Source organism: Prinia subflava, chromosome 14 (assembly GCF_021018805.1).
Source record: "Prinia subflava isolate CZ2003 ecotype Zambia chromosome 14, Cam_Psub_1.2, whole genome shotgun sequence".
Taxonomy (NCBI): domain Eukaryota; kingdom Metazoa; phylum Chordata; class Aves; order Passeriformes; family Cisticolidae; genus Prinia; species Prinia subflava.
The window spans coordinates 14773688-14795915 of NC_086260.1; the positions used below are offsets into that span (position 1 = coordinate 14773688).

The 22228-nt window shown below is 43.1% G+C and overlaps 1 protein-coding gene across 15 annotated transcripts in view; it reads right to left on the reverse strand.

Moving 5' to 3' along the window:
• Positions 1 to 22228, reverse strand: part of ATP2B2 (ATPase plasma membrane Ca2+ transporting 2) — a 412644-nt gene that overhangs the window by 163893 nt on the left and 226523 nt on the right. For all 15 annotated transcript variants that reach the window (XM_063411251.1, XM_063411249.1, XM_063411250.1 and 12 more), the window contains one exon: positions 15330 to 15813. In XM_063411251.1, the coding sequence (XP_063267321.1) occupies positions 15330 to 15528 (199 nt within the window). In that variant the 5' untranslated portion in view covers positions 15529 to 15813. The remainder of the gene's footprint in view (positions 1 to 15329; positions 15814 to 22228) is intronic.

Consider the following 22228-nt stretch of genomic DNA (forward strand, 5'->3'; position numbering starts at 1 on the left):
ATACTTCTCCTGACAGCCTTTCCAGCAAAGAGCAACCTAAATTTTTTTCAAAGATTCAGAAATAAAATCTGATCTAATTTTAAACGGTATGAGAGTCACTCTTTAATTTGGGTTTGGGGTAAGGTTTTTTCTTTCTTCTTTTTAAAGCCACAAGCCCAGTTTGAAGCCCACTGCTGGCCTTAAAATAGTTTCAACTGGAAACTGGTACATCCATTTACAGAAGATCATCCAGTTCCTCATTCAATGCACCTAGCTTGTAATTATCAACTGTATTTAATATCTCAGGCAGATTTATTTAAAGTCATCCTGAACTATTTGTCTTTAACAGTCAACACTGAATCTGCTGCCAAGAGTTAATGCAGCCATGATCACCCAGTTGTACACGGGATTTTTGACTGATCCCCTCATCCTGCAGAGCCACCTCAGCAGATAAGGGAGAGACAGCCCTGCCAAAAGAGCCAAGTTCAAACAGGAAAAATGGGGCAGAGCAGATAAAGGAGATAAATCCTGCCAAAAGGACCAAGTTCAAACAGGACAAATGCTCAGCATGACCTGATCGATGCTTCAAAGCACAGGGTCACCCCCAAGGACTTTGGGTTGTTAGAGAAAGTGGAGTTACCTGAGGCCACAGGGTGATTTCACAGCCATTTCAAAATCAGAGATATTCAAGACCATCCAGAAGCAGAAAAATGAAAAAAAAAATTACACACACACACAAAAAAATAAAACACCAAACCACAAACAGATCTAGACCAAAAAGCAAATGAGCAATAAAGGAAATATGTATCTGCAAAGAAATTGTAATCAAAGGACAATGGAAGAAAGCAAAGAAAACAAAACCAAGAATGGTTTGGTCTGAAATCATGACAGAAGAGAATTTGATATTTGTTTTTTCAGGTTGTCTACAAGCACAAATTCAGGCATGGAAGAGTCCACAAGAAGGAACATGATACTGAATGTTAAAGGTGGAAAATGCAGATATTCATAATAGGGCAGCTAGATTACTCAAATTCAGCAGGGAAACATTTCTATCACTGCTGACCACTCACACCAACACCTGCAATTGTTCAATATCACAAGAAATGTGGATAATTTGCAAGATGAATAAATACCCCCTAGGCATCACATAGCTTAACATTTTTCTGTTGTTCCTGTCAGCCACCACCAGTCCTTGCAATCCACCAAGGTTACAACATTCCCAGGCAGTCCCGGGCAGATAAGATGTGCTATCAATTTTTATTAATAGAATGAACTTTCGCAAAATATTTCAAAATTAAAACAGGCTTAAGCCTATTCCTCTCCTTCTACCTCCCAAATTTAAATGAAACTGGCAAAAAATTTCTCCTAAAGATGCCATGGCAGCCTCCTGCAACTGAATCTTTTAAGGAAGATTTAAGCAAGGGAAGCCTTCCTAAATAAAATTCAGGTCTTTCAAACAACAGTGCAAGTTAAGAGACACAAAATAAAGGTAAGAGGAGGAAAGTCTCCTTAATGAAAGCCTCTTCACTAATGAAATAGTGATAAAGTAACGAGAAATCCAGGGCACTGCAAGCTGGGCCCCAGATCTGGGCCATTAATTCCAAATCCCTCATTTAAAACAGGGTTTTGTGCCAACACGAACACGAGTGCATGGAGGGGATGCCCCAGGCTTGCAGAAGCTCCCGGTGGATTCTGCAGGGAAGGATGCCAGCAGTGCCCCCTGCACCAGGAACAGCAGCTGGAAGTGACCCCAGAGCAGGGCTGGCTGTCCCCACAGGGACATCTCCCACCCACAGACAAGGTGAGGTGTCCCTTGCAGCAGCTGCTGAGCGTGGGGACAGTGACAGGAGAGAGCAGAGGAGCAGACACAAAGCTGTCCCCATCCAGGGAATGGCGTGGATTGGCGAGTCCCAGCCGATTTTTCTCTGTAATTTTAAGCTGTGAGCTGCGGAGACGTTCGTGTCAGCATCAATACTTTGGGAAAAGTGGGGCAGCAAAAAGAACTGCCAGCATCTCATGGCAAAACATGCCACACTGATAGCCTTGTTAAACTGGATTAACATCAGGAATTAAAAATAACATCTAGGTTTCGTGAAGGAAAAAAAAATCACTACTGATTTTACCTTAAGAGTCCCCATCTATTGCAAATGCTAAAAGAGTTATTTTTAAATCTTTTTAAACTCTGCAGATCTTTTACCATTCCCACTCTTCAGGGCTGAAGGCACAAAATTTGTTTCTTCAAAGCCATTTATTTAACATCCAACCCAACCATGAATCCAGCTCACTCTCAGCTGGCACGTGGTATTTCGGAGCAGAGGAGCACACACACGTTAACGAGCTGGGTGTATTTGTCCTCTGCTGAGGGGTCACTTCAAAACAGTGAATAAGACAATTTGAGCTTAATGACTTCTGCCATCTGATATTTCCTATTGAAGCAAATGAACTCAGCTGTGCTGTGGCATTAAACACAACCAAGCCAGCAGGGCCAGCTCATTGAAGGAAACATGACTGACCCGTGGCACGTCCTCAGCTGAAAGGGTTCCATTCCTCTGCCAGCACAACAAATTGTGCTCACCCCTCAGCGTGCACCATGGGTTTGGGGGGAAAAGAGGGAGAAGAGAAAACGCCAGGGGCTCAGAAAAGAATCATCCCTTTAAATCATTCCTTTAAATCTCATTTCTGAGGGTTCAGGTTCTGGGTTTTACCTCGGGGGTTGCAGCACATGAGGTTTCATGTTTAGAAGCAAGTAAAGCAGCAGAAGGTGTAACACGACCTCTGAGACTTCCTTGGGAATAAACCCAGCAGCACATTCATAGAATTTCCTTAGCCACCTGTAAATTTTAAAAATTCCTCTGCAGAGCCCTTCAACGCCCAGAGCTTGGAATCATCAGATGGACAAGGCACCAAAAATAAGGAGATTTATCATCCTTGGGCCAACTACAGCTCCCATGTAAAAGCCTCACTTAGCACTGAATTGTAGGAAATCATACAACTCTGACTAATTTTTAATTAGTTATTTTAATTAATTGCAAGTAGTGCCCTACCCCAACTTTTAGCCAGCATTAGTTTAGCTTCTTCACAGACTCTTGTTGGAGTAACCAAAGATACAGGGGAGATTAAGGCCTGGAAAGCTGGAGAAAAAGGTGATAAAAGGACTAAAGAATGGAGACCAAATTAACATGAAGAGGAAAATACCAATAACCAATAGAGGGCAGACTATTAATTAATGAAGAGAATCCTGTCACTTAGAACCAATGAATATCAATTTCTTTGCTAAAAATGCATAAATAAATGAAAAGGTTTTGTGTCAGTGCTGGTGTGGAGGCTGGAACTTTTTGAGCCACTCACCTCTGGGCCAAGATTGAAGTAATGCCTAACACTAAACACACAGTGTTAGGGAGGGTTGTTTTTCTCCATTTTGGGAGGATTTTGGTACCACTGATAACCACCTACAATTTACCACCTTGGTCCTCTGAGATGACTGTGACTGAAGTCTGGAAAAGCAAATTGTTCTGAACACTTCAATGGGCCCCAGGGAGGCAGGGTGAGCTCTGTCACACTGTCCCTGCAGTGCCCCACACACCCAAAAACTCACTGGCTTGAGAAAACAATGGAACAAAGGAGCAGCCCAGGCACTCAGCACCCCCTCGGGAGAGCTGCACAAACCCAGCACACCTGAGTGCTCCCAGAATTTGCCACGTTTACACCATATTTCTGTAGGAAATGGCAGGGGGGTTTCAAGTATTTGGAGGTTTTTCTCTTGGTAAAAACTCGACAATTTTGAGTAGTGAAAATCACAGGTTCTGACCTGGCCAGCCTCTTCTACTCTTTGGATTCATTAGCACAAGCAAGGAGGGATTTTTCTCCAGGGTTTCTGTAGAGTAAAAGTCACCTGTAACACCGCAGTTCAAGGACAGGCAGAGATTTTGGCTGCAGATGTCAAGCAGGATGACCTCTTCTATCCATGGAAAACCATGCAACAGCCATGGCCCCACTGGCAAACAAGAATGGTGATGTAATGCAGCAATTCCTACTCCTATGGGACTTTTTAATGAAGGTAAAACAACTTCAGGGTGTAATTAAAAAGCAAGCAAAAGCAAACTAGAGAAGAGAAAACGGAAAGGCTCAGAAAAGAATGATCATTCCTTTAAAACTGAGCTCTTGGAGCAGGGAAAGGGAGGGAACCAACACATGACTCAAGTGAGGCAAATCCCAAGGAAACCCACAGTGTCCCCAAATGTCACCCAGGCTTTTAAAACTGAGGCAAACACTGGAGAGTGCCAGCAAAATGGTACAAAAATCCAAGTGGATCTGCTGTATTGTTTAAGGAAAAAATTAACTGAGGTGCCCAGACTAATGCTAAGATTACAACTGCACAGCTGCCCTGCAATTCCACAGCATTCCCATACATTTTTCTTCCACATTAATGCTGCCACAGTCCTGAACAAACAGCATTCAGTCTGCAGAATGCAAGGAGCTGTGACCTCACTTAGAGAGGCAAAGTGAACTCCTGCTGCAGCTCCTGGGCTACTTACTGGATGCTGCAAGAAAATCTTCCTCTCTTCTTCTGTACCTCCTTCAAGGGCAAGCTCACCTTTTGAAGCACACCTGTAAAGGAGGGCTATTCCCTTTTTTCCCTCATCTCCAATGCTAATCAGAGGAAAAGAACCATGACAGCTTTTGAACTACTCCATAAATTTGGTCGGTTTTCCTTCCCAATACTCATTTTTTCAGACTTTTTTGTACCTGTGGGGATTGTACCTACCTAGGCTGCCCTCACATTGAAATAGACTGTTCCTCTGTGGAAAGTGCTGGGGAGGAGAGGTTGACACAAAATGCAAAAGGAATTATCAAAAGAGCAGCACAGCCTGTGGAAGCTCAGGTTTGCAAGTCTTGGCAGAACTGACTCCACGCAGGAAAAGAATATCTGCAGTCCCTGAAGAACTTCATTTGAAAGCAGAGAGGAAACAAGGGCTAGTAAATGCTATTGTTACAGAAATAGCAGCTACATACACCCAGCTATTTCTATTATACAACTGCAATCCTCTGCATTTAATAGAATCCGTGGCTGCTCTGCCAAGTTCTGGACTGGCAATTAAGAGGGGACATTGAAATGCATTGTTTTACCAGCTCCAAGGCAAGGACAAGGAATGGGATTTGTAATGAGCATTCAGAAAGGGTTTCTTCCTTCTTTAAAAGCGAAAAAGGAAGTTACTATACCCTGCTGAAAGCTGTGCCAGAGAATGTCACCTATTATCTGTGAAAACAGGTTCTTTATGTCTGAGGTAATCATCGGCTTCTCAGGATGTTGGGGAGGCTGCTTTGTCCTTACACCTCTCAGGAGCTCAAACATTTTCCAGAACACCTACACAGATGTGAAAATAAAACTCCTGAAGATAGAGGAGAAATAATTTCCAGAGATACTTCGAAGGCAAATCAGAAACTATGAGCATACCACATTAAAGGAAGTCAGCGCTGAGGGAATGCAGATATGTTTGTCTTGGAAGCACATGAGCTGGCTGCCAAAAATACATATTTGGCTTTATTTTCCCTTCACCTTTATAAATAACAGGCTTGTCAAACACCAACCTCTGACTTCTTGGAAAACAAATGGAAACAGTAAATTTGAACAGGCTAGATTTGAAGGGTGAGTGGTAATTGCAAAAGGGACGGGAGGCAGGAAATCATTACTGCACCTAACACTGCTCTTATCCCAGGCCTGTTGATATAAGTTATCTTCAAGAGAAAAATGACCCTTTAATCATGCTAATTCCTCTTGCGGCATTGCTGAGCTTAGACTTGTATAGTGAAGCCACTGTCTCATTTTATAAAAAAAAAAAAATACCACAATCCCCTGTCATGAAAACACAGAAACGCAATGCTGAATAAAAGAAAAACAAAATTCAACATCTCATTATTGTGAGGAATGGTGTTGTCATCACCTGTCCAATCCACAGATGATCCTTACAAACACTTTAGCAGCAAAAATTTCCCAATTTCCATGGTTCTGCTGGAAGCAGCATCACTGCCAGCAGTGACACGTGGCAAAATGTCTGGGAACACCTAACAGAGATTCAAGTAATTGTTTTATCTTTACATTTTAATGTGACACTTTAAAGGGAGCACGTTTTTGCACCCCTCTAAGTGTCAGCTGAGACAATGAATTAAGAGCTGTGCATCAGGGCCAGTCCCACCAGGACAAAACCACTGCACAGCAACTTTTCACTTTCACAAGGCACCAACAAAATCAGGCAAGAACCCTTCTCTGTCTCTGATACACTGCAAAGGCAAAGCTTAATTCCATCAAGGGCACCCTGGCTCCATCGATTGGATTATTCATTTGGTGTAATGGACTTTGCTTTCTTCCTGCAGCCTTCTCAAAACAAGAACAAAATGAAGATAAATCAGCTCTCACTCAAGGCTGGCAGTCTATAGATATTTATGGATCTCTGAGCCCTGCAGTACAACAGAAGGGAGGCATTCCCCACGGATGTTTTCCTCTGCAGTCCTGTTACCCTCCCAGCAGCTCCCCAGCACAGGGACACACCAAGGAAAGGCTGCAGCCGCCCCTCCCTTCAGGTCTTTCTTTGCCACCACTGACCCAACCTCCAGCTTTGCCTTACCCAGCACAGGAGCCACTATGACTCCAGAGCGCAGAACGATCCCTGTTTGATCCTCCAACAAAGGCCCAATCCCATTTTCCGAGGGAGCACCACCCAGGTAATCCCAGTTTGCCACTGGGACAGCTGGCATAGCGTTCATGGAATACCAGGATCACTGCCCCTCTCATCACACGGTGCCCATTATGTTGCAGGCCATCTTTTTCTCACACCATGAATGAGCTGGTTGTGCCAACAAACTCAAACCACTACTCCCAGGAGTGAGATCACAGGTTTATCAACTGCCCCATATAATGGCAACACTTTCCACCACTTATTAGCTCAGCAGAAAGGGGCTGACTCACTCCATTGCATCACTGCATTCAGATCAAGGAGAAACCTGGGCCACGACACGTTATGGAGAATGTTGAACTGTGATAATCTCTTTACAAAGAGGGAAAGCATAATAGAAAGTTGCTGGGACAGGTTTTCCTCTGATTGTACAAAACACTGTCGTTGTAATTGAGTTAACTACAATGAACAAACACCAATCCTGTGCAGAATAGGTACAAAAAAATTCATTTTTTATCAGATTTAAATGAAATCCCTGTGCATTTAAAGCTGAGGTACAAGAGCAGAATGTATGTCTGGCCAGTACAGCCTGCCTACCATTATTTAATGTCTTACAGGGAAAAGGAGATTTCAGCCTGCATGAAAATAGCCTCCTTTCTAAGTGTTGCTGAGGTAAGATAATCATTGAGAGGAAGATGATGTCCTGGGTAATCACATAAATAAATCAGCACTGACCCCAGAAAATCTCTGATGCTGCCTAATAGAAAAAGCAGCAGACATTCACTCGCTTTCTGCCTTTCCTGGCCTTACTTTAAAGCACTGCCTGTAACCCAGACAGAACCTTTTTGCAGGCTATTTAGGAATCTCAAAGGAGCAGGTATCTTTTTTTATTTTTTTTTTTAAAGCTTTATGGGGAAAATGCATCATGCAATATCTCTCTAGTTCTCCACAAGTAACTGAACAAAGCCAAAGTAAATCAGTGAGTGGCACGACATGCAAGGACCCAGAAACAAAATGAGCAATGGAATTGGATTTATCACAGAGAAAAATCGGAGCCATTCATTTGAGATGCTTGTGTTTCGGTAACCTTTGGAAGAATGTTTGCTGTTCCATTATACAAACAATGGAAATATTAGATAAGGAAAAGCAGCGCCACTGCCAAGAAAGCTCCGTGCACCCCTTCCAAATCGTGAAACATGGGGATTTTATGGCAGTACAACATGCTGCCTGCAGGAGTGTCAAACACCCAGAGCCATTCCTGCCAGCCCCAGAGGGTCCCAGGAGTGCAGTCCAGGAGCCCCTGGAGCAGCACATCTGCCTGGCACTGGCCCAGGGTCACATCAGGACACAGGAGCCGAATTCCAGCTTGCCAGCCCTACACCCTGTGCAGGACTGAGGCAGCCCCGTGTGCCAAAGCAATCCTGCCACGAGTTATTCACACACAACCAGCTCGCCTCCAGCCTTCCCAGCTGTTCCCACCCCTGCAAGGCCCTGTGACAATGGGCCTCCGTGTGTTATAAATACTATAAAGTTGGCTTTTTGCAAATATTAAGATGAATGCTATATGTATAATGATAAAATAATTTGCTTTTCATTCTGCTATTAACAAAAACTTAAACTTAGTAATGGTAGTAACTAATATAATTATGTGTAAACTGTCTATTTAGTCAAAATAACCTCCAGTAAACATATAATAAGGACTCTACTATTAATAGACCAACAATCAGCATCTACTGTCTAAAGAAAGTATAGACCAAGGCCCAAACTAGAAGTAATAATAAAACATAGCCAAACATACATGCTGTAAAAAGGCAGGCCCAAAGAGTAGCCACACTAAACAGTTCTTCAAAAAATATGAATATGCATAATAATCTATAAATATGCAACAAACTAATGTAATAAAAAAGTATTTAAAGAATTTCTCCAAGGCAGTAGAGGTGCTCTTGGCTAAATGCCAAGCACCCAGCTGTTTTAACCCTTTGCTTTATTTCTGTCTCCTATTATCTTTTTATGAAACTTTTTAAATTTTACCAACAAAGCAAACCCTGTTTTTCACACATGTGACTCAGGACAGGCCCTCCCCACAGAGCAGAGCTGCAAAGAGCCCCAGATGAGGGATCCAGGGCTTTTCCTGGGCAGAGAAGGGGAAGGAGGAGTCCCTGGGTGCCTCAGTGGGAGGGTGCAGAATGGAATTCCCTGTGTTGCCCACTCTTCCCACAGACTCTCAGACCCCTCTGGCTCCCCCAGATATAAAGGCAGAGAATCATGGAATTATTTGGGTGAGAAAGGACCTTTAAACTTTGTCCAGTCCAGACAACAGGAACATCTTCAACTAGGTTGTTCAGAGCCCCATCCAACCTGGTGTTAAATAATTCAAGGGTTGGCACAGCCCCCACATCTGTGGGCAGCCTGATCCAGTGTTTCACCACCCTCCTTGTATGAAACTCCCTCCTTAGATCTAATCTATATCAACCCTCCTTCAGTTTAAATCCATTACCACTTCTTCTATCACAATAGCTCCTGCCAAAACACTTTTTGCCCTAACTTGCTTACACGCCTCCTGCAAGTACTGCAGAGAGACTGCAATGGGTTTTCTCTTCCACAGGGAGGAAAAGCCCGGCTGGGATACACGTGAGGGGTTCTGCAGCTGCAATTTCCAAAGGAAGGAGCACGCAGGACCCCCATCCTTCCTAGGCAGCCCCTCACGGAAAGAACCAGGCCCTCATGGATTGAGAGAGCCAGCCCCTCATGGAAAGAGAGAGCCAGCCCCTCATGGAAAGAGAGAGCCAGCCCCTCATGGAAAGAGAGAGCCAGGTCCTTCATGGAAAGAGAGAGCCAGCCCCTCATGGAAAGAGAGAGCCAGCCCCTCATGGAAAGAGAGAGCCAGGTCCTTCATTGATATAAAACTTATTTCTCTCAAAGGGTCTCAGCTAGCTCAGCTCTTCTCAGGCTTAGTAGGATTATATCAAGAAAGACAGGAAAAGGATTCAAAAGAGGTTCTCTTACTTTTTTAGCTGCAAGTCTTTTATTCTAAGTTAATGTCTCAGGAGAGAGAGAGAGAGAGCTCCTGGGGGACAGGGGTCCCTTTTTCTCAGGGTCTCTGAGGGAAGGGCTAGCTAACACACAGCCAATGGGGTCAGAAGGGGAAAGAAAGGTCAAACTACATGACAAGAGTTCCAGGGGTCCCTGAGGGAGAAGAAACCATTTCCCCAGGGAGATGTAACACTTCATGGAAAGAGAGAGCCAGTCCTTCATGGAAAGAGAGGGCCAGCCCCTCATGGATTGAGAGGGCCAGCCCCTCATGGAAATGGAGAGCCAGCCCCTCATGGAAAGGGAGAGCCAGCCCCTCATGGAAAGAGAGAGCCAGCCCCTCATGGAAAGAGAGAGCCAGGTCCTTCATGGAAAGAGAGAGCCAGCCCCTCATGGAAAGAGAGAGCCAGCCCCTCATGGAAAGAGAGAGCCAGTCCTTCATGGAAAGAGAGAGCCAGCCCCTCATGGAAAGAGAGAGCCAGGTCCTTCATGGAAAGAGAGAGCCAGTCCCTCATGGAAAGGGAGGGCCAGCCCCTCATGGAAAGAGAGCCAGCCCCTCATGGAAAGAGAGAGCCAGTCCCTCATGGAAAGGGAGGGCCAGTCCCTCATGGAAAGAGAGAGCCAGTCCCTCATGGAAAGGGAGGGCCAGCCCCTCATGGAAAGAGAGAGACAGTCCTTCATGGATAGAACCAGCCCCTCATGGAAAGAGAGCCAGTCCCTTTGCCAAGCACAGCTCCCTGGGAGCCTGCTGGGAACAGCCAGTGCCCACCAGTGGAACCAGAGGAAAATGCCAGCTTATCCAAGCTCTCACCAGCTTGGCCACACCTGGCACTGCATGAACAACCAGGTGAAATATGAGTTTAAAGTTCATCCATGGGGTTTTTCCCATGCGAGGTCGGAAAAAACCCTGCGAGGCCTTGGCGCTGACAATGCTGAGGAGTTTTTTCGTGGCCAGGGCTGCTTTCATTGTTCAGACTAAACCTTCCGTGTGGGGAGAACATGTACAAATAAGGGCTGGATGTGTACCGGGAGCTTGGCTGCTGGCCTGGGGGGTTGACAAATGGGCCTGAACTACAAGAGATGTTTTGACACCACAAATAAGGACGAGGAATTAGGCGGTGTGGTGATCCAGAGAGAGGATGAGCGGGTCTGCTCTTACACGGCTTTTAAGATGCTGCTTTGAAGGTTTCCAAGGTACTTCAGCTCAACATCACAAAGAAACTCTTAAAATCGACTTTCACAGAGGTGGCAATGTTCCTTTTAAGGAAATTATAAAATCAATCAAATATTATCCATTCTAAGCTTAAACGTAAAATAATAGAAGATCTTGAACTTATGGATAATATTTAATGGTTTATACATGATTAAGTATATTCTTTTAACAATGAAAATGATGCTATCCCCAGTTTCTTTACATTCATGGACATTCATTTTGACAGTGTTTTAAAAGAAAGGTCAGTCTCCAACAAGCACAGAATCAATTCTTTTGTATTTCAAACTTCTATTTGTCTGAATCAAGTATTTTTAATTCCTTTCCAAATTCTTCACGTCTCTGTAGCTGATTGAACACAGCGGTGCACCTGACTGCAATTCAGTGTGAACCAGCAAGAGCAGCTTCCAAACAGACTATTAAGTTATTAAAGTGCATTTTTTATAGAAGCAAGTGTGAGGAACCAAAACTAATGAGTATTAAAAGCAGCCAGGTAATTTTGTGGCATTCAATCTTTCTTCATCTCTTACCTCATCGTTAAAATTGTGAAAGGCTTTGGAGATCGCAATAATGAAAAATAAACATACCTCCACAGCTGGCCTAATTGATTCTCTGTATCTCCCACACAACAAACATGCATTTGAAAAGAGAGAGAACTTCTCTGGTAGCTAAACTACGAGCAGTTGTGATTATTAAAAAGTCAAATTCTACAGCAGAAATATTATCAGTTAGCTGTTAACTGAGATTGTGTCTTTCTATAAAATGTTTTAATGGTACAGCCAGGGAAAAAAACCCACAAAACAAAGCTGTTCTCCCCCAGTGAACTCCACCAGCCCATTTCTAGGACCTTAACCAGTTCTGTATCCACGAAATACCAACAGAAAAACCTCTTCTGCAGTGCTGTAACATCATCACCAACGTGTAACACCTTCTGGAGCGCCTGTTTGGGGTGTGGTTGCACAGATATCACCCTGGAAAAGTTCTTCCTTCATATAGAAATTTAAAAACTTCCCTATACTGTGGTGGGGCATGGCCCCAAGGCTGCCAGAGCTCCAGGAACCTTTGGACAACACTCCCAGGGATGCACAGGGTAGGATTGTCAGGGTGTCTGTGCTGGGCCAGGGGCTGGACTCAAGGATCCTCGTGGATCCCTTCCCACTCAGGGCATTCCACCATTCCACAGGCAGGGAATTCTTCACTTTGTACATGCACTGGAAATTACAGTGCCCAAGTATTTTAAGCAAGAAATCAGGGAAGTTAATTCACTGACATGCTCCCATAAGAAATAAACATTTTTATAAGGGAAGGTAGATGAAAAAGTTCATGTAAATTGGTGGGTACTATATAAAATTGTGGGTAAATACAGTGAAGTATGGGAGAGAGTGGATTCCAGTCTCATTTGGTATTCATCCAACTAACTCATCCCATTTTACCAGCTGTCCTTTATAAGGTATCACTGATGCTCCAGTGGGCCTCGGAGACTCCGATTGCATGGAAAATTATACAACTGTCAGCACAGCTCTGCACAAGGGGGATTCAGCATTGTTTTGCAAAGTGGCAGGACTAGACCCTGCCTATATGTGGTATTTCTGGGATAATGAAAGTGAAACTAATCCGAACATAAATATTTTTAAAGCCAATTCAAGTCGACACACATGCGTATTTTGTCGTATAAATTATTTCCATAGATTTTGGGAGATTCTTTTTAAGAGCACTTAAATGGGAGATTTTCATTATAATATAATCACTTTAAGGCAGGAAATCCCTCAGGCATAACAGAGCTGGGATCTCCACTGCATCTATAGCTAAAGGAGCAATCAAAGAAAATTTAAAGGAGAGACTAAAGTCCCATAACCCATAATAATATTATTAGTTCATTCAGCATGCAAATATTTGTCTGTTCAACATTCAGCAAATTCCCCCAGCTCCACGCTGAGTTGAGACATGAGTTCACTGGGAAAGGAACCTCACAGCAGTGTCAATGACATCTGAGCTACAAATATGACATCTTGAGAACTTCAAGGCCTTTGAAAGCAGTTTCAAAAATCACTTCTAAGTGTGATTGATCCGAACAATCCATAGGTGGGACATCAAATATCAACATGGAAAATTAATTGAGTCAGCTCTGAGCTCATGACTACTTCTTAGTTTCTAAATAAACCAGTAAATTCAGGTTAGGCCACATTTTACCAAATTATCATGTCCCTGCTGCCAGGAAACATTTTTTTTCCTCTGCTCTGGTAACTGTTTCAGCACTTATCCCACAAAATTCCAAGGACTTTATGAAGATAAATTCTGGAAGAGGTTACAAGGCAGGCAAGAACCAAGTTATACAGTCAGGACCTTTTCACTGTTTCACAGCCACTCAGGACTCCTGCTCAGCCATTTGGTTTCATCAAAGAAGTGCCCTGCAGTCATTCTTATTTCATGTTCCCCATAAAACCATGTGAGATGTGCAACACACCAAAGTAAGAAAAACAAAGGAAGTTCGGTGAATTGTCCTTCACCAAAAATGACGCCTGCTTGGAAAAGTGATTTTCAGGCACTGTAGCAAATTGTGGTTTTTCATAAAGGTATTCAATGAGGAATCCACAGTTTGCTGCAGGCACCAAAAGATAAAACTAAGTGTGTCAATAATTAATTTTCAAATCATGTCATTTGGTGTTAGAATTCCATTTCCATGTAAGGAATGAATGTTTCTTTCCTCTAAGAACAGTCATGTCTTCAAGAATATCCTCTTCACTGAGCTTGGAATCAAGAAAAACAATGGCTTGGGACTTAGAACTAAACATAAGCTTATATTTGTCATAAGCCTCTAAAGTTTCCTGCTATGGATATTTTCTCTCCTGTGAAAATTTCCAGAGTTTGACAAGACATATTTCAGAGAATTTTTCCAAGCAAAACAATTAAAAGTAAGACGCAAGCTTTGTGTGAATGGGAATTCCTATTATGTGAGCTACCTGAAAATTAAAACCCAGCGGAGCCTTCGCGATTCCAAGGCTATGCTGATTGCCATTTGAAGCTGGAAAGGTTTTTCCCTAATGCACAAGTGATGAAGTGCACGTAATGCTTGGAGGAAAGTTACCTTATCTGCAGTATCAGATATAGATTACTGCTGGAGTCAGCGTGCCACGCTGCTGCATCCATACACTCTGTTCCGATATGAGGAGTTGAGTTTCCCTGATGTCATAAATTGGACACATAATGCAATTAACATCTCCTTTGAAGTTCACATTGACCAGGTAACCACTAGAATGAGCTGGCAAAACTTGACTGAAGTCACCGCCGTGAACTCAGCTGAGGCAGAGACTTCAGCTCTGGCTTTCTGCAGACGTGGAATTCTGGAAGCTGAGACACTGATAGCTGCTCCTCTGGGACCCCTCAGCTGGGGTAATTTATGGTATCACACTACAACTGACATGTTTATGATCACACCAATAATTCCAGACTTTGAGGCATTTAAACACTGGAGGTAACTAAATGATTAATTTTAGAAAGAAGAGAATGGAACAAAGCCAAGACTTCTATCTTCTTGAAAAAGAAAAGAACTTGAAATGAACATCTTGGCTACTTTACAAGACTGCAGAAATATTATAGACTGAAAGGCTGTGTAATTTCCAAAAGTGTTAATACTCCTTGGAGATGAAAATAGAGTGACAAAAATAGAATTCTTAGAATGAAATAGAATTTTACTTGCACTTAAAGAGAAAGAAAATTGTATGAGGAGAGGGAGACATTGCACCGATGCCAATGCTTTATGGGGAGATATTTGGTTTGAGCATTGAAAACCAGACTAATAAATGATCAGATAGATGTCTCTAAAAACACTTAGGAAAATAGATACTGGAAAGTTATGATTGGTATTATTAAACATAAGAAAGCAAGGAGCTTAATTTTCCACACAACAGAAGTGCAACCAATAAAAACATCGATACAATCAGAGATTGATGATTTAAGCAAAATCACCTATGGTAATATAATAAGTGAAGATTAGTAACCTATACATAAATATATAAATATATATTGATCTACACAGTAACATCATGTGCATCTCAAAAGGTCATTTCATACTCTCAAGATGTCCAAATACCCAGAAGCTGTTTTGAAGCAATTATTCTGCACATTCTTACCCCCAGGAGCAGAGAGATTCAAGTCTCTTTGCAATGCCTAAAACATGTGCTGATTTTTGGTGTCATTTTAAGGAAGAATTAATGGATTTAGCTGTAAAAACAAGAAGCACTCGTTTCACTCTCACACCAGCTTTAGCTGTAGCTGGGCTGGTTTACCCTCTTTCTTATAAGACTCTTGTTTTATTATTGTTGGGAATAATGGCAGCACCATGAGAATTCTGTTCAGGTTGGAATCAAAGCCTCTTTTTTCACTGTCTGGAGGGCATTTACACAAAGTCCCCTAATTCAAGTGAAGTGAGAGGTGCTTACCTTCTGTTGGTGATGTCTTCAGATGTCTGCAGAGCCCCTCTGTTTCCCCATATGTCTCTTTAATTTTTACTACTGCTTCTGTCCCTCGGAGTTCCATGAGGGAGCGCAGTTCCTGCAGTGTGCACCCAAACTCTCCTGCATGGTTGGCCTCATTTCTTTGGTTCTTGGAATAAAAATCGCTATTTGTCATGTCACCCATCGTGGCTGGTTATATTGCTCCACTCGTTGTAGTTGATACAATCTTAAAACTGTTTAAAAACAGGAGGAGAGGAATCTTGAGTTCCAATCCGAGAAATTAAAAAGAATCCCGCGTGTGTCCGGCGAGCGACGTGGAGGATGCCCCTGGCGTGGAGGGTGTCCCTGACTGGCTGGAGGTCACAGAACGGCTGCTCTCAAGGCTGCAGACCAGCTCCACTCCATTCACCATTTCCCATTATGCTGCACCCAAGCTGTGGAATCTACATGGTCATTTCTTCCTCTGGACCTTTGGGAACAAGCAGAAAGGACTCGTTAGAACGCGGAGATGTCAGGCGGGTTGTGGCATCCCAGGGAAGCTGCCCAGCACCGCGGTGGGGAGTCCTGGAGGTGCTGCAGCATCCAGCCCAGGAGAGCACCAGCTCTGCCTTAGATAAAGCTCTCCATGGCTCGAGCACCAATAGCAGCGCGGCTCGAGCACCAAGAGCAGCCGCCAAATGAGATGAGTCATGAATATTAATTAGTGAGTGATTAGCCCGGCGTGCAGGATGCAGCCCCGGTACTGCTGTGCTCCATACAGCCACGCCGGGCTGTCCTCTGACCACAACAGAAGCTCCCTGATAAGGCTCCCAGGTTAAAAACGCTACCAGCTCTCATAAAGGGTTGAAGCTAAACTGTTTTTTAGCCACGAACGTGGTGAAACTACGGGAAAAACTACAGAGCCACCACCACCAATGCAGAATAGATTTAAATGCATTACATCTTGCAGCCTTGCCTCTGTGCAAGTGAGCACAGCAGGAATGCAACGGGATGCCTGGGTTGGAAGAGGCGCTCTGCGAGGAGTCCTTCCCCTGAGCCCATTCACACACAGGATGCTGCTGAGCTCTCTTTCTCTTTTTCCCTTTTTTTAATTCCTTTTTTAAGTGCAGTGTCCAACGAGTCCCATTTGGACCATCTGGGAGACAGCTGATTACTCGCTAAAGCCAGCCTTTAAAACCTGTTCCCCCTTCCCATATTCTAATGAAGTTGGTTTAAATACTGCTGAAACCAGCTATTATATTTGGCACGCAGAGTTTTAACAGAGATTAAAGGTTTCTTTTTTGCCTCAGGCGGGTTGGTGAGAGTGCACTGTCTAATCTAGAGGTCTCAGGATCGTTTTCATAATAAAAAAGATCTTCCAAAGGGCACCCCAGCAGCCTAATGACTGACCAACCTGTCACAGGCAAAGGGCACATGTTGAACTTTCTAGGCACAGCAATCCCCAGTGGAAATGATCTATAAATGCCCAGATAAAGCACATCAAGAGCAGCCCGATGTGTTTCAAGTCCCGGGTTTATATTTGTGCAGTAACTCTAATCTCTTTTAAGCTCACCCAGCTACAGTTGACATAACACGTAGGGTTTGCTATTCCCACTCTCGAAGGACATTGCTCTGCACTGACAAAGATCAGGCCTGTGGGGGCACTCATTTGGAGTTACCTTGCTCAATTAACAAAACTGAACCTCTGCCAGCCCTCTCCCTTACAGCTTCAAACCTCAACATTCCTTTGATTTCTGTGGACGAAAAAAATTTTAAAAAAGGAAGTTGAAGTTTCACTATGATATTACAAACCAAAACTAAAATACCAGCCAACTGCTACACATTTCTTCCACCCATCCTATTTACTGATGTATCTTCTACTGCTAAGAGCTTCTGCCACCCTCAATTTCACATACTGCTTTCCACATTCACGAGAAGAGAATTTCAACACAAAATGTTTTTACAGGAAACAACAAGGACAAACTAGAAATTTTAAAAGGTCTTTATTTGCCAAGCAATAGCCAAGCAGGGGATGGTGAACCACGCTCAGCTCTCCATGCCTGCACCCTGGGCACTGCTCAGCCCCAATCCATCCTCCCTGTACACAGCAGGAAGAAAAGGCCTTACTCATACACCACTGTTTTGTCTGTTTGTAAACAGGATTGATCAGTATTCCAAACAGAAATAGCATCAGCCTGCAGCATTTTTTGGGAAAAAAAAAAAAATTGCAGGCTAGAAATGTCACAGATGCCCAGTCAAACAGGCTTCATCCCAGGAGGCAGCAAATCGCCAGGGCTCCTCCTTCCTACCAGCAGGCTGTGCCTGCTGTCAGCCACAGCAAAATGCAGATTGAGAGCTGATTGTCAGAAAGGCTCTGGGGCTACAGCAGTAACAAATGGCTGAAATAACAGGCTGCTCTTTACTTCCAGTGGTTAAAAAAAAATATAAAGGCTGTTCCTAAGTGCAGCTCAGGGTTTTGAAAGCTGGGCGTCTCAAACAGTCGTGATTTTAAGAAAAAAGAACACAGAAAAAACATTGCTCTAATAAAAGAAATCTTTTTAAACATTGCTCCAAAATAATAAAATTGTTCTTAAATTGCTCCATAACATCACAGAGAGAAGACAATTTTGATATTTTCTGAAGAGAAATCTTCCAATTCACCTCCATCTACCAATTTAATTTCTGATGCAAAGAGTACTAAACACAGCATCAAAGACATTTTCTCCATGATCTTTCTGTGGGATGTGTCCACTCCTCTCAATCAAAGCATCTCTTTAGGCTCCCCGTGCTATCACTATAAATTAATGTATTTTCTTCTATTCTTAGAAATTTATTGTCATTTGTCAGCCACAGCAAGACAGTGCTGTTGCTTTTCAGCATGAGTCATTTGCCTGCTTAATTTTTAATTTCACCTCTGATTAAATATTAACCAATAAACAACAAATATGAAGTTTACACTTCCTTCAGAGCTTCAAAACCAAATCAGTGGCAGTCTGTGCTGCTGATGACTCACCTAATGCTGCACCACCAGGGAAACACCACCTCACGTTTGTGAGAGGCAGATGGAGAGACACAGCAGGCACAGAGCGTGACTGACATTATTCCCTGCTAATGCAGCTCCCTAATCCTGGGGAACAGGATGCTCAGGCTCCATTCCAGCCCAGAATCTCTCCTAGCAAAGCCCAGGCCCCTTGCCAGGCTGGCAGGGCTGACATGCCACCACTCCTAAGTGGTGAATGTTGAGTATTTCTTCACCAAAAGCTGAGGAATAGAAAAAATTGTTATAGTCCCATCATGGGGCTTTGCATCTGCAAAATACATCAATTACTACAGGAGGGGAAATGAGGAGTCCCATCCACAAGAAACCCCATTATTACACTGGGTTTGGGTGGGGATTTTTTGTTTTCTGGTTTTTTGGATGGAGGTGAGGGAAGGGACTGTTTTACAGAAACCTCACAATATCGATATTTTCAAGATGTAAATATGTTCTACGTGAACTACCAAGAAACCCCAATCAAAGGAGGTGATACTGGCACATTTTTCAACCAAAATTATCTAACATCCTAATGACCCAGTAAATAAAGTGAAGTGGATTTCATGCTCTGGGTGCTGCTTTCACTGCTCTCTCCATAGGGGGTTTCAGTGGATTTAATTCATAACCATAAAGAGGCACCCCCTGAGAGCACAGCTTTCCACATCACCCTGGAACAGGGTCACCTCCTCCTCCACCAGGCAGATTTGGTGATCCCTGAGAACAACTTATAGCAAAAACATCCCTCCCCAAACACGTTCAACAAAAGAGAAACAGAAACTCCAGTAAATTAATTCACACACAACATCAGTTGTTTTCCCACATAAAAGGAGTCATTTTTAACAAAGGTTATTTGGTTTTACTTGCTCTTCCCAATGCTTCTGAAACTAGAAAACGGAGTAAAAGAAGGCCCAAAGTGCAGTTTGAAAATAACAGACTGCTGTGGAGCAGAGATAAAATCACAGCCCACTTACATACAACCCAGTTAACAAAAGACTTCACACACAGAGCACCTGAGTAAAACAGCATCCTTATTTTCCTCGTTAAATAGTCAGAATATCAGTCTGTACCTTGGCCTGGCATCTTGTGAAAGATGGATTTTTGTCATACAAATGCAGTATAAACTCGAGCTGGCTGTTTGGTTGGGTTTTTTTTTCCTGGGTTGCTATGTCTGGGGGAAGAGGCTTCCAGTCCTGTAGAGCCCAAGTCAAATATTTTTCATCTCCTAGCTGCTTAGAGGAAATGCGTGCCAATTAAAACAGAAGCAATTTGGATGAGCTAACTGCAGGCCTGCTGGGAAAACTATTCTTTGATTTCCCTAATCAGGAAAAGTCTCATCTTGGAAGCTTGTAAATATTTTCACAGTGTGTTAGAATGTAGATATCATCCCCAAGTATTCTGACATCTGATTTCGTTTGGGCTTCTACTGGCAGGAAAGTTAACAGCAATGTCATGAAGCAGATTTCACCAGAGCAGAATCCCAGGATTCTGCATTTCAGAGTCCTTAAAGTCTGGGCAAATAATGGATTCACAAGGAGTCCAAAAATAATTAAAAGAGGATATAGTCTTAATTTGACTCTAAATTTAATTCCTAATTTTCTCTAAGCTGTCACCTGAGGTTATGGCAGCTCTGATTTCAGGGTTTGCTGGTGGAGGAGCTGTTTGAATTCCAGGTTAAAGGGTGAGCTGCTTCTCCAGGAGTCAAATTCGGGGAATTGGCACTTCCCACCACTCCATAGGGAACTTTACTGCCCCACTTGGACTTGACCTGGCTGTAGATAAAATTCCAGCTGAGCCTTGTAGGGAACCCCCAAATAAGCAGGGAAAAAGCAGTGAAATGTCACATTTTAGTGAGTACAAGGTGCATAACCAGCTTCACCTGTACTCACTGACACCATTCCTTAATCAAACAGGACTGGAAGCAGATTTAAGGGAGCTTTCCCTTGAGCCTGAGCAAAATCATCGGAGGTGTTTTGAGACCACAGCTCCTTGACCTCTGAGCTGGGAGCAGCAGGGCAGCAAGTGACTGCAGAGGATGAAACCTCACAGCAGACCTGTGCAAGGGCAAAAGATTGGGAAGGAAAACCATAACCTGCCCTGGAGAGGCCTCCAGATACATGAAATAAATCAAGTGTGGCCCAGCTGTGGCATCTTTTCATGGCAAAGCCAAGATGTCTATGAATTTGTGAACACAATCTTCATGGAGCAGGAGGAGGAAGGGATTCTCTATCTGCAACCAACAATGCCTAAACTCACACTCTCAAAAATAAAAAAAACCAAGCCCACACTGACTTTGAAGCTCAATTATCAGGAATGCACAAGATGCAGGAGGAACTAAGGAAAAACACCATCTGAATAAAAGCCTGTTGGCACCTTACAAAGTGTGAAATTTTTGTTCAACACCAGGATTTCAAGAGTAGATAAAGAAAGAGAAACTGAACTTTGTCGCTAAAGTGTTCTCTGAAAATATTCCTGACTTCATCTCTCCCTTTCTGCATTAATTTCAAGTTGCCTTAAGTTAATCTGTTCATCTATAAAGAAGCTGTGGCTGCCCCTGGATCCCTGGAAGGGCCCAAGGCCAGCTTGGATGGGGTTTGGAGCACCAGGGATAGTGGAAGATGGCCCTGCCTTGCTGGAACTGGAATAAAATGATCATTAGGGTCATTTCCAACCCAAACCAGCCTGTGATTCTGTGGTAATTCATTCATGATGAGCACACACAGATGAGACATTCATTCAGTTGTTTTCAGTCAGAAACACATCTCCCCTGATAATGAGATGACAATTAAATTAAACTATTATTTTAAAAATATTACAAAACAAAAACATTTTCAAAAATCACAGTGAACTACCTGTTATAATCCCTTAATAACTGTTTCAGTCCTTCAGCATGAACCTGAGCCTCCAGTCAGAACCAGTTTTGTTATCAGGCTGGATAAATAAAAAGGATTCCATGCCTCCTGTAGACACTGCTGAATATTTGCAGGCAACAAAGGCCTTGTCACAAAAGAAATTTTTATTAAAGAAACACAAAATATCATTAATTTCAGTGCTACAATAAATGTATTTACTTTGCACTTCTACCAAACAGAATCTTGCACAAATTGGCTGATTTTTCTTTTTTCCATGTTGTACTAGTGTAATGGGGGGAATTGAAATGACGGTTGTGAATTAAAGTCCTCACTGCAGTGCACACTTATTCAGTCTGCATTTGATCCCAAGCCTTTCCTCTGCTCCTCGTGGAAATGGCTCCAGCAAAGCCAAATGAACTCCTGACAGCAACAAAACTGCTTTAGAGGAATCAATTCAGGCCCATTAAATAATGAAATGACTCCATCAGTGACTTCTGGGGGACTGCAGCAGTTCCTGCAGACAAAACCCTTCCTCCCCTGATGCCAGAGCCTCTGCACCAGCCTCACTCTCTGCCTGCAGAGATGGGATCTGCCCTGAAAAAGAGATTTTTCCAGGAAAGTCTGTCCCAGCCACCAATTTTTGGAACTCTCTCTCACACCCTGCTGGTGCTAACATGAATTTATTTTGTTTTGCTTCTAGTGCTCAAATGAAAGGTTATTTTTCATCAGCCATTTATGCTCCAATTGCTTGAGGCTCCAATTCCCCACTGCAAAGCAGGTTTGGGGTTTCTTTTATTCCCTGCCTTCCTACACACCACACATTCCCACTCTTTGGGGATGTACTTCTGGCACGGAAAAGGCCCATTCTACACCTCTACAAGCTTTAAAAAATTCATGTTTTGATGAAGAATTGATTTTATACAGCGCAGTTGTTGCAAGGAGTGCCAACTTCCAAACAGTGTTATCAATTTAATGAAAAACAAGCTGGGGAAAAAACCTAGGGATATTCAGACTTGAGACAG